Source organism: Rattus norvegicus, chromosome 16 (assembly GCF_036323735.1).
Source record: "Rattus norvegicus strain BN/NHsdMcwi chromosome 16, GRCr8, whole genome shotgun sequence".
NCBI lineage: Eukaryota > Metazoa > Chordata > Mammalia > Rodentia > Muridae > Rattus > Rattus norvegicus.
In genome coordinates, this window is record NC_086034.1 from 14,093,157 (window position 1) to 14,110,324 (window position 17,168).

The 17,168-nt window shown below is 44.9% G+C and overlaps 1 protein-coding gene and 2 pseudogenes across 1 annotated transcript; all 3 read left to right on the forward strand.

Moving 5' to 3' along the window:
- Positions 1–3,004: 3,004 nt before the first annotated feature.
- Positions 3,005–4,949, forward strand: Eloa2l (elongin A2 like). The gene is made up of 3 exons (NM_001115040.1): positions 3,005–3,486; positions 3,598–3,675; positions 3,908–4,949. Exons 1-3 carry the CDS (start codon positions 3,145–3,147, stop codon positions 4,907–4,909), a joined length of 1,422 nt encoding a protein of 473 aa, NP_001108512.1. The 5' UTR covers positions 3,005–3,144; the 3' UTR covers positions 4,910–4,949.
- Positions 4,950–8,323: 3,374 nt separating this feature from the next.
- Positions 8,324–10,110, forward strand: Eloa-ps3 (elongin A, pseudogene 3; annotated as a pseudogene).
- Positions 10,111–13,561: 3,451 nt separating this feature from the next.
- Positions 13,562–15,348, forward strand: Eloa-ps2 (elongin A, pseudogene 2; annotated as a pseudogene).
- The last annotated feature ends 1,820 nt before the right edge of the window (positions 15,349–17,168 follow it).

A 17,168-nucleotide genomic window follows, 5' to 3' on the forward strand; every position in this document is an offset into this window, starting at 1 on the left:
TGATAATACTAGACAGAAAGGAATATCATCCACAAATTAAAACCAGAATAAATTATACATTGGAAAATGTGAACTTGTGAGTGTTTTTCTATGTGTTCATAAGAGTGTGTGTGTGTGTGTGTGTGTATGTGTGTGTGTGTGTGTGTGTGTGTGTGTGTTTCCCCGGGTGTGGGTGTGTGTGTCTTGTTAGGTGTGTGTTTGTGTTCGTGTATGCTTAGAGTTATGATTATTTTAGTGAAATGCACAAGAGGCATGAAAACACACACAGATGAGAGTAAGAAGAAAGAAGATACAGAAAGAGATAACCTGCATGTCCAGATGAGGAGCAAAGGGGGCCAATGTTTGCCGATTTTCTCTCCTATTTTGGGAAGTGCACGGGTACACTGACAACCACCCTTACTCCATACCTGTGATAATGCTTTGGATCCAAGGTAATGTGAACAAAAGCCATGGAGAAAACCAGGTACGTGTCTACCTATTGAGAAAAGAAGTATTGAGTAGTCACAGGGAGTTTCAAAAAGGAGATAAACATTCATAGTGAAGAAAAAAGAGACAGACCTAAAGTGGCAGAGAGGCAAGCAGAAGGAGATTCAATCAAAATGAAGGGCAATCTCCTGACAACCCAGCAAGTGGAGACACAGGTGGCCAATGTCAAAATGGAAATGCAAAGGTGTGGCTTGGCTTTTGGTCTTTGTACCTGTGGGGAAAGCCATGGCCAGGAGAGGTGGGGAGAAGGAAGGTATTAGAAGACAAGAGAGGCTTGCAGCACTTTGTTGCTTAACAAAGTTGGCCTACACAGGAAAAATCCTTGCCCTATGAAGGCTCAAATAGCTTTGTCAAAATGCTTCCATGACGTTTTGCATTGTGCAGAAAAGTGTGAGGAAAGTAGACTGCATCCTGTTGTTGTTCTGTTTTTATTCTAGTTGTTCCTTTCTAACCTTTTTCTTCTTTTATTCCATCCTTCCTTTGTAACTTCTTTCTTCATTCCATCTTTCTTTTCTTCTTTTAATGCTCTCTTTCTGTTCCTTTTTTTTTACTTATTTCTATCATTTCTTCTTTCCTTCTGTTTTTATTTCTTTTTCTATCTTGTGTTGGTTCGTTTTATTTAATCATTTTTATTGGATATGCTATATATCCATTTCAAATATTATCCATTTCTGCCTTTTTTTTTCAAATAAGACCCCTATCCATTTTGTCTTCCTTTTGTTCTAGCGAGGTGGGTGCCTGCCCATCCAACCATGCTTTCCCATTTTCCTACACGGAGTTTTCCAGTTTTCCCATCTTAGTTAGGGTTTTTATTCCCACACAAACATCATGACCAAGAAGCAAGTTGGGGAGGAAAGGGTTTATTCAGCACCAAAGAAGTCAAGACTCGAACTCAAGCAGGTCAGAAAGCAGAAGCTGACACTGAGGCCCTGGCGGCAGGTTTGTTACTGACTTAGGTCCCCTAACTTACTCAGCTTGCTCTCTTAGGGAAGCTAAGACTAACACCCCAGCGATGATACCACTCAGACTGAGCTGTGTCCTCCTTTGTTGTTCCTAGTTGCTGAAATGCCTTACACCTGTGTCTCATGAGGCATTTCCTCAACTGGGTCTCTGTTCTCTGGGATAATGCCAGCTTATGTCAGTTGGACACACACAATTTTTCAATAAACCTCCTAATAAATTATTGGTTCCCCCTTCTAAAAGCACTGAAACATCCTCACTTTGGTAGTCCTTCCTCTTAAGGTTCTGGTATTGTATGAACTATATCCTGGCTACTCCAAGCTTGGTCTGCTATCCATTTCTAAGGGAGTGAAGAGTATGTTTTGTTGTGGTTGTTATTGAGGTTATTGTTGGTTTGTTTCTATTGGTTTTTGCTTTTGTTTTGTTTTGTTTCGTTTTCTTTTGTTTTATTTGTGTGTTTGTGCGTGTGTTTGGTTTACCTCCCTGAGGATAATTTCTTGTTCCATCCTTTTGCACTAGATTGTCATGATTTGCTTTCTGTTAGTAGCATAGTAATTATTCAATTTTGAATATATCCCACATTTTCTTTATCCCTTCCTCTGTTGATGGACACCTGATATCTTTCCAGCTTCTGGGTATTCTAATCAATGCTGCTATGAACAAAGTGGATCAAATGTCCATTGCAAAGTTTGGAGCATCATAGGTGTATTCTAGGATTGGTATAGCTTGGGCCTCCGGTAACTCAATCTCTAATTTTCTGAGGAAACTCCCAAGTGATTTCCAGAGTGGTTGTTCCAGCTTAGAGTGCCACTTATTTTAGAGGTGTGTCTAGGCTTCTCCACATCCTCACCAGCAACTGTTATACTCTGAGTTTTTGATCTCAGCCATTCTGACAGCCCTCCTACGGAATCTCCGTGGTCTATTCTTTCTTTTTTCTTGTTTTTTTTTTTAAATTTTATTTTATTATTATTGTTATTATTTTTGGAGATCTGCATTTCCCTGATGCCTAAGGATGTTGCACATATCTGTAGGTTCTTCGCAGCCATTAGATGTTCCTCAGGTGAGAATTCTTGTTTAGCACCGCACCCCATTTTAAAGAGAGTTATTTAATTCTCTGGAGTGTAACTATTTGAGTTCTTTGAATCTTTTGGATATAGGGCATCTATTGTATGTAGGATTGGTAAAGATCTTCTCCCAAACTGTTGGCTGCTGTTTGGTCTTAATGACAGTGTCCTTTGCTTGCAGAGACTTTGAATTGATATGAGGTCCCGTTGGTCTATTCTTGATCATAGAGCAGAAGCCATTGGTGTTTTATTCAGTATACTTTCCGTGTGCCCATGTATTCGACCCTCCCCACAGTTTTTCTTCGATTACTTTGATTCAATCTGGTCTTATGTGTATGACCTTGACCTACTTAGACTGCCACTTTGAGCAAGGCTCTAGGAATGCATCTATTTGCATAATGGACCAGTCAGTAACTGACGTAGTGAGGAGGAGGTGTGGCCCAGGTTCCACCTGCCAGCCTAAGGTATAAAATGGCAAATCAAAGAGAGGAAAGGAGCACTAGGCGGTTGGCCTCTCGCTGAACTTGTGGTCTGCTCAGGACAGCACACAGCTCACTAGAGGCAGGGCACGGACGAGTTGGGTCGAGTGTGCTGATCGAACCAAGAGTGTCCCTTCGTGTCCTTGGCAGTGGACATGGAACCAGGCTCTCAGGCAGGCGCCCTGCAGGAGATCCTGGACTGTCTGTGTCGAGAGAGCGACCCAGGAAAGATCTACAAAACACTGAAGAAACTGTCTTCTGTGCCTATCCTGTGCGACAGCCTGGCAGAGATTGGCTTCAGAAAGACCATAAAGACGTTGAAGAATCAGCAGCTCCTGCTCCCCTTTGTTAAGGACCTAGTAGACAAGTGGTCACCGGGGTTCGTGCTGGGACCCCAACAAGAGCTAGACTCCCTGGACTTTGGATTGCTGAGGAGCCACAGGACAGCGCATCAGAGCACAGGTCTAGAAGAGACAAACCAGGAGCAAATATTCCAGGTAAGCCGAGTTGCTGGGGGACAGGTATTTTTTGGGCTCAGCAAATGCAACCCAGGCTGGATCCATTGCCTGAGCCCTAGCTGCAAATCCAACAGAGATTTTCACCCACAGACGCCCAGGAGTCCAAGCCTGGATCCAGCAGAAAACAGGAGCTCTGAGCAGCAGCCAGCTGTCCGGGACCCAGGGCAGGTAGGAATCCAGGGTGCGAGCTTTGAGGAGCCTTTGAGCATGAGGGGCCTTTGAGCATGAGGGAGCCAAGCCTCTCTCCAGAAAGCCAGGGCCTGTGTCAGAGAAACACAAGTGGCTTGTGATTGGGGGGCAAAGAAACTACACTCATCAGGCCCCCGGGAGTGGGAGGAAGCCCCTGGGACAGGTTGGGTGTTGGATTGCCTCAATTCTGAATGCTGATCTCCTTCTACAGGTCCCACCACCATGCAAGAGGAAGAGTGAACTCCCCTGGCTTGAGGAAGCTCGGAGGCCTCCCGCAAAGATTCGTCGAGGTGATTCTCAAGTATTCAAGGTCCAGAGTCCCATGGCTGACTGTGCTAGCCCAGACTCTCGGTGCAGTGGTAACACCTGCCTTGCTGTGGATGGTGTCCCGCAGCCTTCTTCCTCTCAGCTGGATGGAGAAGCGTCACCTAGGGGCTGGTATCTCAGAAAGAACAACAAAACGCCAGTCTATTCAGGTTGTCTTCCAGCAGACTCTTGTCCTCAGGAATCCCACCCAGGGCTCCTTGGGAAGCCCTCGGCTGGCATCAGGAATGCTAGTCTCGGACAATCGGCCCAAGAAGAAACTGAGCCTGGGCAGTCCAAGGAGAAGACACAGTGCCAGACGCAGACTAGCAAGCAAAGACCGAGCTTGACTAAGCCCTCTGCACACCTGTGTCTTCAGGAGTCCCAAGAGGAGAGGCTGCAGGCCCTCAGAGCCCGCATCCAAAGCTCAATGGCCAAGAGGCTGCAAGCAAGACAGACAACCATGATCTCCTTCCATACCAAGCACAAGAGCCCAGGTCAACAAGGGGAGCTTGGACCCAGAATGGGTGATACAGTACCAACTTCCCACAGTCTTCCTGAGGCACCTGCCCATCCAGGATCCCAGAAGCTTTCCTGCCTGCCCTCTGGAGCAAAAGGCCCCAAAAAGGCTCCAGCTAAGAGACCTGCTCCACTCATGGCCAAGGCACTCAGGGACTACAGCCGTGGTTCTACACAAACTGAATGGCTGATGCTCTCCACAGTCACAATACCTGCCACTCCTGGGACTGGGAAGGACTGGGCATACACTCTTTCTCCTGGAAGAACTGGCACAGAACACACTGTGGTTGTCAAGCTCCAGACACACTCCACAGCACCCTTTTCTGGAGTTTTCACTGTGCCTCTGGACAAGATTTTCCAACCTGAAACCTTGTCCCATGGCAAGTTGTAAATCATGCTCCAAAGTAAATGAATATCTACCTCCCGCTTTATTCAGTGTGTTGGTGTTTACATGTCCTGAGAATGATGGCTACAGATTAATGTAGATATTGCATTTCAGTTGGATAAATGGACTCACTCTGTACAGACAGTTCCACAAAGGTACATTTATGTTATCATACCATCCAATATGTCTTAGAGTCATACTTAGTCATGTATGTAAATACGAGTTGAAATCTCCGTGGAAGACTAGCCCTCATTTCCCACAATCTAGATGATTTAGTGAATCTCAGAGATATTAAAGGTAAAAACAAAACAAAATAAAATGAAAGCAGTCTAAATTGAGTGATTGTGTCTGTGTGTTAGTGTGTGTGTGTGTGTTTGTGTGTGTGTGTTTCCCGCGTGTGGGTGTGTGTGTCGTTAGGTGTGTGTTTGTGTTCGTGTATATGTTAGAGTTATGATTATTTTAGTGATACTGCACAAGAGGCATGAAAACACACACAGATGAGAGTAAGAAGAAAGAAGATACAGAGAGAGATAACCTGCATGTCCAGATGAGGAGCAAAGTGGGCCAAAGTTTGCGGATTTTCTCTCCTATTAGGGGAAGTGCACTGGTACTCGGACTCCCAGCCTTAGTCCATACCTGTGATTGTGCTTTGGATCCAAGGTCATGTGAACAAAAGCCATGGAGAAAACCAGGTAAGTGTCTACCTATTTAGAAAAGAAGTATTGAGTAGTCACACAGAGTTTCAAAAAGGAGATAAACATTGATAATGAAGAAAAAAGAGACAGACCTAAAGTGGCAGAGAGGCAAGCAGAAGGAGATTCAATCAAAATGAAGGGCAATCTCCTGACAACCCAGCAAGTGGAGACACAGGTGGCCAATGTCAAAATGAAAATGCAAAGGTGTGGCTTGGCTTTTGGTCTTTGTACCTGTGGGGAAGGCCATGGCCAGGAGACGTGGGGAGAAGGAAGGTATTAGAAGACAAGAGAGGCTTGCAGCACTTTGTTGCTTAACAAAGATGGCCTACACAGGAAAAATCCTTGCCCTATGAAGGCTCAAATAGCTTAGTCAAAATGCTGCCATGACGTTTTGCATTGTGCAGAAAACTGTGAGGAGAGTAGACTGCATCCTGTTGTTGTTCTGTTTTTATTCTAGTTGTTCCTTTCTAACCTTTTCCTTCTTTTACTCCATCCTTCCTTTGTAACTTCTTTCTTCATTCCATCTGTCTTTTCTTCTTTTAATGCTTTCTTTCTGTTCCTATTTTTTTACTTATTTCTATCATTTCTTCTTTCCTTCTGTCTTTATTTCTTTTTCAATCTTGTGTTGGTTCGTTTTATTAAATCATTTTTATTGGATATGCTATATATCCATTTCAAATATTATCCAGTTCTGCCTTTTTTTTTTCAAATAAGTCCCCTATCCATTTTGTCTTCCTTTTGTTCTAGCGAGGTGGGCGCCTGCCCATCCAACCATGCTTTCCCATTTCCCTACAGGGAGTTTTCCAGTTTTCCCATCTTAGTTAGGGTTTTTATTCCCACACAAACATCATGACCAAGAAGCAAGTTGGGGAGGAAAGGGTTTATTCAGCACCAAAGAAGTCAAGACTCGAACTCAAGCAGGTCAGAAAGCAGAAGCTGACACTGAGGCCCTGGCGGCAGGTTTGTTACTGACTTATGGCCCCTAACTTACTCAGCTTGCTATCTTAGGGAAGAAAGACTAACACCCCAGGGATGATACCACTCACACTGAGCTGTGTCCTCCTTTGTTGTTCCTAGTTGTTGAAATGCCTTACACCTGTGTCTCATGAGGCATTTCCTCAACTGGGTCTCTGTTCTCTGGGATAATGCCAGCTTATGTCAGTTTGACACACACAATTTTTCACTACACCTCCTAATAAATTATTGGTTCCCACTTCTAAAAGCACGGAAACATCCTCACTTTGGTAGTCCTTCCTCTTAAGGTTCTAGTATTGTATGGACTATATCCTGGCTACTCCAAGCTTGGTCTGCTATCCATTTCTAAGGGAGTGAAGAGTATGTTTTGTTGTGGTTGTTATTGAGGTTATTGTAGGTTTGTTTCTATTGGTTTTTCCTTTTGTTTTGTTTTGTTTTGTTTCGTTTTCTTTTGTTTTATTTGTGTGTTTTTGCGTGTGTTTGGTTTACTTCCCTGAGGATCATTTCTTGTTCCATCAATTTGCACTAGATTGTCATGATTTGCTTTTTGTTAGTAGCATAGTAATTATTCAATTTTGAATATGCCCCACATTTTCTTTATCCTTTCCTCTGTTGATGGACACCTGATATCTTTCCAGCTTCTGGGTATTCTAATCAATGCTGCTATGAACATAGTGGATCAAATGTCCATTGCAAAGTTTGGAGCATCATCTCGGTGTATTCTAGGATTGGTATAGCTTGGGCCTCAGGTAACTCAATCTCTAATTTTCTGAGGAAACTCCCAACTGATTTCCAGAGTGGTTGTTCCAGCTTAGAGAGCCACTTATTTTAGAGGTGTGTCTAGGCTTCTCCACATCCTCACCAGCAACTGTTATACTCTGAGTTTTTGATCTCAGCCATTCTGACTGCCCTCTTACGGAATCTCCGTGGTCTTTTCTTTCTTTTCTCTTGTTTTTTTTTTTTAATTTTATTTTATTATTATTATTATTATTATTATTATTATTATTATTATTATTATTATTATTATTTTTGGAGATCTGCATTTCCCTGATGCCTAAGGATGTTGCACATATCTGTAGGTTCTTCTCAGCCATTAGATGTTCCTCAGATGAGAATTCTTGTTTAGCTCTGCACCCCATTTTAAAGAGAGTTATTTAATTCTCTGGAGTGTAACTATTTGAGTTCTTTGAATCTTTTGGATATAGGGCATCTATTGCATGTAGGATTGGTAAAGATCTTCTCCCAAACTGTTGGCTGCTGTTTGGTCTTAATGACAGTGTCCTTTGCTTGCAGAGACTTTGAATTGATATGAGGTCCCATTGGTCTATTCTTGATCATAGAGCAGAAGCCATTGGTGTTTTATTCAGTATACTTTCCGTGTGCCCATGTATTCGACCCTCCCCACAGTTTTTCTTCGATTACTTTGATTCAATCTGGTCTTATGTGTATGACCTTGACCTACTTAGACTGCCACTTTGAACAAGGCTCTAGGAATGCATCTATTTGCATAATGGACCAGTCAGTAACTGACGTAGTGAGGAGGAGGTGTGGCCCAGGTTCCACCTGCCAGCCTAAGGTATAAAATGGCAAATCAAAGAGAGGAAAGGAGCACTAGGCGGTTGGCCTCTCTCTGAACTTGTGGTCTGCTCAGGACAGCACACAGCTAGCTCACTAGACGCAGGGCACGGACGAGTTGGGTCGAGTGTGCTGATCGAACCAAGAGTGTCCCTTCGTGTCCTTGGCAGTGGACATGGAACCAGGCTCTCAGGCAGGCGCCCTGCAGGAGATCCTGGACTGTCTGTGTCGAGAGAGCGACCCAGGAAAGATCTACAAAACACTGAAGAAACTGTCTTCTGTGCCTATCCTGTGCGACAGCCTGGCAGAGATTGGCTTCAGAAAGACCATAAAGACGTTGAAGAATCAGAAGCTCCTGCTCCGCTTTGTTAAGGACCTAGTAGACAAGTGGTCACCGGGGTTCGTGCTGGGACCCCAACAAGAGCAAGACTCCCTGGACTTTGGATTGCTGAGGAGCCACAGGACAGCGCATCAGAGCACTAGTCTAGAAGAGACAAAACAGGAGCAAATCTTCCAGGTAAGCCGAGTTGCTGGGGGACAGGTATTTTTTGGGCTCAGCAAATGCAACCCAGGCTGGATCCATTGCCTGAGCCCTAGCTGCAAGTCCAACAGAGATTTTCACCCACAGACGCCCAGGAGTCCAAGCCTGGATCCAGCAGAAAACAGGAGCTCTGAGCAGCAGCCAGCTGTCCGGGACCCAGGGCAGGTAGGAATCCAGGGTGCGAGCTTTGAGGAGCCTTTGAGCATGAGGGGCCTTTGAGCATGAGGGAGCCAAGCCTCTCTCCAGAAAGCCAGGGCCTGTGTCAGAGAAACACAAGTGGCTTGTGATTGAGGGGCAAAGAAACTACACTCATCAGGCCCCCGGGAGTGGGAGGAAGCCACTGGGACAGGTTGGGTGTTGGATTGCCTCAATTCTGAATGCTGATCTCCTTCTACAGGTCCCACCACCATGCAAGAGGAAGAGTGAACTCCCCTGGCTTGAGGAAGCTCGGAGGCCTCCCGCAAAGATTCGTCGAGGTGATTCTCAAGTATTCAAGGTCCAGAGTCCCATGGCTGACTGTGCAAGCCCAGACTCTCGGTGCAGTGGTAAAACCTGCCTTGCTGTGGATGGTGTCCCGCAGCCTTCTTCCTCTCAGCTGGATGGAGAAGCGTCACCTAGGGGCTGGTATCTCAGAAAGAACAACAAAACGCCAGTCTATTCAGGTTGTCTTCCAGCAGACTCTTGTCCTCAGGAATCCCACCCAGGGCTCCTTGGGAAGCCCTCGGCTGGCATCAGGAATGCTAGTCTCGGACAATCGGCCCAAGAAGAAACTGAGCCTGGGCAGTCCAAGGAGAAGACACAGTGCCAGACGCAGACTAGCAAGCAAAGACCGAGCTTGACTAAGCCCTCTGCACACCTGTGTCTTCAGGAGTCCCAAGAGGAGAGGCTGCAGGCCCTCAGAGCCCGCATCCAAAGCTCAATGGCCAAGAGGCTGCAAGCGAGACAGACAACCATGATCTCCTTCCATACCCAGCACAAGAGCCCAGGTCAACAAGGGGAGCTTGGACCCAGAAGGGGTGATACAGTACCAACTTCCCACAGTCTTCCTGAGGCACCTGCCCATCCAGGATCCCAGAAGCTTTCCTGCCTGCCCTCTGGAGCTAAAGGCCCCAAAAAGGCGCCAGCTAAGAGACCTGCTCCACTCATGGCCAAGGCACTCAGGGACTACAGCCGTAGGTTCTACACAAACTGAATGGCTGATGCTCTCCACAGTCACAATACCTGCCACTCCTGGGACTGGGAAGGACTGGGCATACACTCTTTCTCCTGGAAGAACTGGCACAGAACACACTGTGGTTGTCAAGCTCCAGACACACTCCACAGCACCCTTTTCTGGAGCTTTCACTGTGCCTCTGGACAAGATTTTCCAACCTGAACCCTTGTCCCATGGCAAGTTGTACATCATGCTCCAAAGTAAATAAATATCTACCTCCCCCTTTATTCAGTGTGTTGGTGTTTACATGTCTTGAGAATGATGGCTACAGATTAATGTAGATATTGCATTTCAGTTGGATAAATGGACTCACTGTGTACAGAGAGTTCCACAAAGGTACATTTATGTTATCATACCATCCAATATGTCTTAGAGTCATACTTAGTCATGTATGTAAATACGAGTTGAAATCTCCGTGGAAGACTAGCCCTCAGTTCCCACAATCTAGATGATTTAGTGAATCTCAGAGATATTAAAGGTAAAAACAAAACAAAATAAAATGAAATCAGTCTAAATTGAGTGATTGTGTCTGTGGGTTAGTGTGTGGGTTAGTGTGTGTGTTTGTGTGTGTGTGTGTGTGTGTGTGTGTGTGTGTGTGTGTGTTTCCCCGCCTGTGGGTGTGTGTGTCTTGTTAGGTGTGTGTTTGTGTTCGTTTATATGTTAGATTTATGATTATTTTAGTGAAAATGCACAAGAGGCATGAAAACGCACACAGATGAGAGTAAGAAGAAAGAAGATACAGAAAGAGATAACCTGCATGTCCAGATGAGGAGCAAAGTGGGCCAAAGTTTGCCGATTTTCTCTCCTATTAGGGGAAGTGCACTGGTACACGGACACCCAGCCTTAGTCCATACCTGTGATAGTGCTTTGGATCCAAGGTCATGTGAACAAAAGCCATGGAGAAAACCAGGTACGTGTCTACCTATTGAGAAAAGAAGTATTGAGTAGTCACAGGGAGTTTCAAAAAGGAGATAAACATTCATAGAGAAGAAAAAAGAGACAGACCTAAAGTGGCAGAGAGGCAAGCAGAAGGAGATTCAATCAAAATGAAGGGCAATCTCCTGACAACCCAGCAAGTGGAGACACAGGTGGCCAATGTCAAAATGGAAATGCAAAGGTGTGGCTTGGCTTTTGGTCTTTGTACCTGTGGGGAAAGCCATGGCCAGGAGAGGTGGGGAGAAGGAAGGTATTAGAAGACAAGAGAGGCTTGCAGCACTTTGTTGCTTAAGAAAGTTGGCCTCCACAGAAAAAATCCTTGCCCTATGAAGGCTCAAATAGCTTTGTCAAAAGGCTTCCATGACGTTTTGCATTGTGCAGAAAAGCGTGAGGAGAGTAGACTGCATCCTGTTGTTGTTCTGTTTGTTATACTAGTTGTTCCTTTCTAACCTTTTCCTTCTTCTATTCCATCCTTCCTTTGTAACTTCTTTCTTCATTCCATCTTTCTTTTCTTCTTTTAATGGTCTCTTTCTGTTCCTTTTTTTTACTTATTTCTATCATTTCTTCTTTCCTTCTCTTTTTATTTCTTTTTCTATCTTGTGTTGGTTCGTTTTATTAAATCATTTTTATTGGATATATTATATATCCATTTCAAATATTATCCAGTTCTGCCTTTTTTTTTTTTCAAATAAGTCCCCTATCCATTTTGTCTTCCTTTTGTTCTAGCGAGGTGGGCGCCTGCCCATCCAACCATGCTTTCCCATTTCCCTACAGGGAGTTTTCCAGTTTTCCCATCTTAGTTAGGGTTTTTATTCCCACACAAACATCATGACCAAGAAGCAAGTTGGGGAGGAAAGGGTTTATTCAGCACCAAAGGAAGTCAAGACTCGAACTCAAGCAGGTCAGAAAGCAGAAGCTGATACTGAGGCCCTGGCGGCAGGTTTGTTACTGACTTATGGCCCCTAACTTACTCAGCTTGCTATCTTAGGGAAGAAAGACTAACACCCCAGGGATGATACCACTCACACTGAGCTGTGTCCTCCTTTGTTGTTCCTAGTTGTTGAAATGCCTTACACCTGTGTCTCATGAGGCATTTCCTCAACTGGGTCTCTGTTCTCTGGGATAATGCCAGCTTATGTCAGTTTGACACACACAATTTTTCACTACACCTCCTAATAAATTATTGGTTCCCACTTCTAAAAGCACGGAAACATCCTCACTTTGGTAGTCCTTCCTCTTAAGGTTCTAGTATTGTATGGACTATATCCTGGCTACTCCAAGCTTGGTCTGCTATCCATTTCTAAGGGAGTGAAGAGTATGTTTTGTTGTGGTTGTTATTGAGGTTATTGTAGGTTTGTTTCTATTGGTTTTTCCTTTTGTTTTGTTTTGTTTTGTTTCGTTTTCTTTTGTTTTATTTGTGTGTTTTTGCGTGTGTTTGGTTTACTTCCCTGAGGATCATTTCTTGTTCCATCAATTTGCACTAGATTGTCATGATTTGCTTTTTGTTAGTAGCATAGTAATTATTCAATTTTGAATATGCCCCACATTTTCTTTATCCCTTCCTCTGTTGATGGACACCTGATATCTTTCCAGCTTCTGGGTATTCTAATCAATGCTGCTATGAACATAGTGGATCAAATGTCCATTGCAAAGTTTGGAGCATCATCTCGGTGTATTCTAGGATTGGTACAGCTTGGGCCTCAGGTAATTCAATCTCTAATTTTCTGAGGAAACTCCCAACTGATTTCCAGAGTGGTTGTTCCAGCTTAGAGAGCCACTTATTTTAGAGGTGTGTCTAGGCTTCTCCACATCCTCACCAGCAACTCTTATAATCTGAGTTTTTGATCTCAGCCATTCTGACTGCCCTCTTACGGAATCTCCGTGGTCTTTTCTTTCTTTTCTCTTGTTTTTTTTTTTTAATTTTATTTTATTCTTCTTCTTCTTCTTCTTCTTCTTCTTCTTCTTCTTCTTATTATTATTATTATTATTATTATTATTATTTTTGGAGATCTGCATTTCCCTGATGCCTAAGGATGTTGCACATATCTGTAGGTTCTTCTCAGCCATTAGATGTTCCTCAGATGAGAATTCTTGTTTAGCTCTGCACCCCATTTTAAAGAGATTTATTTAATTCTCTGGAGTGTAACTATTTGAGTTCTTTGAATCTTTTGGATATAGGGCATCTATTGTATGTAGGATTGGTAAAGATCTTCTCCCAAACTGTTGGCTGCTGTTTGGTCTTAATGACAGTGTCCTTTGCTTGCAGAGACTTTGAATTGATATGAGGTCCCGTTGGTCTATTCTTGATCATAGAGCAGAAGCCATTGGTGTTTTATTCAGTATACTTTCCGTGTGCCCATGTATTCGACCCTCCCCACACTTTTTCTTCGATTACTTTGATTCAATCTGGTCTTATGTGTATGACCTTGACCTACTTAGACTGCCACTTTGAACAAGGCTCTAGGAATGCATCTATTTGCATAATGGACCAGTCAGTAACTGACGTAGTGAGGAGGAGGTGTGGCCCAGGTTCCACCTGCCAGCCTAAGGTATAAAATGGCAAATCAAAGAGAGGAAAGGAGCACTAGGCGGTTGGCCTCTCTCTGAACTTGTGGTCTGCTCAGGACAGCACACAGCTAGCTCACTAGACGCAGGGCACGGACGAGTTGGGTCGAGTGTGCTGATCGAACCAAGAGTGTCCCTTCGTGTCCTTGGCAGTGGACATGGAACCAGGCTCTCAGGCAGGCGCCCTGCAGGAGATCCTGGACTGTCTGTGTCGAGAGAGCGACCCAGGAAAGATCTACAAAACACTGAAGAAACTGTCTTCTGTGCCTATCCTGTGCGACAGCCTGGCAGAGATTGGCTTCAGAAAGACCATAAAGACGTTGAAGAATCAGAAGCTCCTGCTCCGCTTTGTTAAGGACCTAGTAGACAAGTGGTCACTGGGGTTCGTGCTGGGACCCCAACAAGAGCAAGACTCCCTGGACTTTGGATTGCTGAGGAGCCACAGGACAGCGCATCAGAGCACTAGTCTAGAAGAGACAAAACAGGAGCAAATCTTCCAGGTAAGCCGAGTTGCTGGGGGACAGGTATTTTTTGGGCTCAGCAAATGCAACCCAGGCTGGATCCATTGCCTGAGCCCTAGCTGCAAATCCAACAGAGATTTTCACCCACAGACGCCCAGGAGTCCAAGCCTGGATCCAGCAGAAAACAGGAGCTCTGAGCAGCAGCCAGCTGTCCAGGACCCAGGGCAGGTAGGAATCCAGGGTGCGAGCTTTGAGGAGCCTTTGAGCATGAGGGGCCTTTGAGCATGAGGGAGCCAAGCCTCTCTCCAGAAAGCCAGGGCCTGTGTCAGAGAAACACAAGTGGCTTGTGATTGGGGGGCAAAGAAACTACACTCATCAGGCCCCCGGGAGTGGGAGGAAGCCACTGGGACAGGTTGGGTGTTGGATTGCCTCAATTCTGAATGCTGATCTCCTTCTACAGGTCCCACCACCATGCAAGAGGAAGAGTGAACTCCCCTGGCTTGAGGAAGCTCGGAGGCCTCCCGCAAAGATTCGTCGAGGTGATTCTCAAGTATTCAAGGTCCAGAGTCCCATGGCTGACTGTGCTAGCCCAGACTCTCGGTGCAGTGGTAACACCTGCCTTGCTGTGGATGGTGTCCCGCAGCCTTCTTCCTCTCAGCTGGATGGAGAAGCGTCACCTAGGGGCTGGTATCTCAGAAAGAACAACAAAACGCCAGTCTATTCAGGTTGTCTTCCAGCAGACTCTTGTCCTCAGGAATCCCACCCAGGGCTCCTTGGGAAGCCCTCGGCTGGCATCAGGAATGCTAGTCTCGGACAATCGGCCCAAGAAGAAACTGAGCCTGGGCAGTCCAAGGAGAAGACACAGTGCCAGACGCAGACTAGCAAGCAAAGACCGAGCTTGACTAAGCCCTCTGCACACCTGTGTCTTCAGGAGTCCCAAGAGGAGAGGCTGCAGGCCCTCAGAGCCCGCATCCAAAGCTCAATGGCCAAGAGGCTGCAAGCGAGACAGACAACCATGATCTCCTTCCATACCCAGCACAAGAGCCCAGGTCAACAAGGGGAGCTTGGACCCAGAAGGGGTGATACAGTACCAACTTCCCACAGTCTTCCTGAGGCACCTGCCCATCCAGGATCCCAGAAGCTTTCCTGCCTGCCCTCTGGAGCAAAAGGCCCCAAAAAGGCGCCAGCTAAGAGACCTGCTCCACTCATGGCCAAGGCACTCAGGGACTACAGCCGTAGGTTCTACACAAACTGAATGGCTGATGCTCTCCACAGTCACAATACCTGCCACTCCTGGGACTGGGAAGGACTGGGCATACACTCTTTCTCCTGGAAGAACTGGCACAGAACACACTGTGGTTGTCAAGCTCCAGACACACTCCACAGCACCCTTTTCTGGAGCTTTCACTGTGCCTCTGGACAAGATTTTCCAACCTGAACCCTTGTCCCATGGCAAGTTGTACATCATGCTCCAAAGTAAATAAATATCTACCTCCCCCTTTATTCAGTGTGTTGGTGTTTACATGTCTTGAGAATGATGGCTACAGATTAATGTAGATATTGCATTTCAGTTGGATAAATGGACTCACTGTGTACAGAGAGTTCCACAAAGGTACATTTATGTTATCATACCATCCAATATGTCTTAGAGTCATACTTAGTCATGTATGTAAATACGAGTTGAAATCTCCGTGGAAGACTAGCCCTCAGTTCCCACAATCTAGATGATTTAGTGAATCTCAGAGATATTAAAGGTAAAAACAAAACAAAATAAAATGAAATCAGTCTAAATTGAGTGATTGTGTCTGTGGGTTAGTGTGTGGGTTAGTGTGTGTGTTTGTGTGTGTTTGTGTGTGTGTGTGTGTGTGTGTGTGTGTGTGTTTCCCCGCCTGTGGGTGTGTGTGTCTTGTTAGGTGTGTGTTTGTGTTCGTTTATATGTTAGATTTATGATTATTTTAGTGAAAATGCACAAGAGGCATGAAAACGCACACAGATGAGAGTAAGAAGAAAGAAGATACAGAAAGAGATAACCTGCATGTCCAGATGAGGAGCAAAGTGGGCCAAAGTTTGCCGATTTTCTCTCCTATTAGGGGAAGTGCACTGGTACACAGACACCCAGCCTTAGTCCATACCTGTGATAGTGCTTTGGATCCAAGGTCATGTGAACAAAAGCCATGGAGAAAACCAGGTACGTGTCTACCTATTGAGAAAAGAAGTATTGAGTAGTCACAGGGAGTTTCAAAAAGGAGATAAACATTCATAGAGAAGAAAAAAGAGACAGACCTAAAGTGGCAGAGAGGCAAGCAGAAGGAGATTCAATCAAAATGAAGGGCAATCTCCTGACAACCCAGCAAGTGGAGACACAGGTGGCCAATGTCAAAATGGAAATGCAAAGGTGTGGCTTGGCTTTTGGTCTTTGTACCTGTGGGGAAAGCCATGGCCAGGAGAGGTGGGGAGAAGGAAGGTATTAGAAGACAAGAGAGGCTTGCAGCACTTTGTTGCTTAAGAAAGTTGGCCTCCACAGAAAAAATCCTTGCCCTATGAAGGCTCAAATAGCTTTGTCAAAAGGCTTCCATGACGTTTTGCATTGTGCAGAAAAGCGTGAGGAGAGTAGACTGCATCCTGTTGTTGTTCTGTTTGTTATACTAGTTGTTCCTTTCTAACCTTTTCCTTCTTCTATTCCATCCTTCCTTTGTAACTTCTTTCTTCATTCCATCTTTCTTTTCTTCTTTTAATGGTCTCTTTCTGTTCCTTTTTTTTACTTATTTCTATCATTTCTTCTTTCCTTCTCTTTTTATTTCTTTTTCTATCTTGTGTTGGTTCGTTTTATTAAATCATTTTTATTGGATATATTATATATCCATTTCAAATATTATCCAGTTCTGCCTTTTTTTTTTTCAAATAAGTCCCCTATCCATTTTGTCTTCCTTTTGTTCTAGCGAGGTGGGCGCCTGCCCATCCAACCATGCTTTCCCATTTCCCTACAGGGAGTTTTCCAGTTTTCCCATCTTAGTTAGGGTTTTTATTCCCACACAAACATCATGACCAAGAAGCAAGTTGGGGAGGAAAGGGTTTATTCAGCACCAAAGGAAGTCAAGACTCGAACTCAAGCAGGTCAGAAAGCAGAAGCTGATACTGAGGCCCTGGCGGCAGGTTTGTTACTGACTTATGGCCCCTAACTTACTCAGCTTGCTATCTTAGGGAAGAAAGACTAACACCCCAGGGATGATACCACTCACACTGAGCTGTGTCCTCCTTTGTTGTTCCTAGTTGTTGAAATGCCTTACACCTGTGTCTCATGAGG

Bases quoted from the DNA above. Each gene is read 5' to 3' on its own strand.
- Eloa2l (NM_001115040.1), top strand. From the start codon at position 3,145: ATGGAACCAGGCTCTCAGGCAGGCGCCCTGCAGGAGATCCTGGACTGT. The intron at 3,487-3,597 runs GTAAGCCGAGTT...TTTCACCCACAG, and splicing joins ACCAGGAGCAAATATTCCAG to ACGCCCAGGAGTCCAAGCCT. The intron at 3,676-3,907 runs GTAGGAATCCAG...CTCCTTCTACAG, and splicing joins CTGTCCGGGACCCAGGGCAG to GTCCCACCACCATGCAAGAG.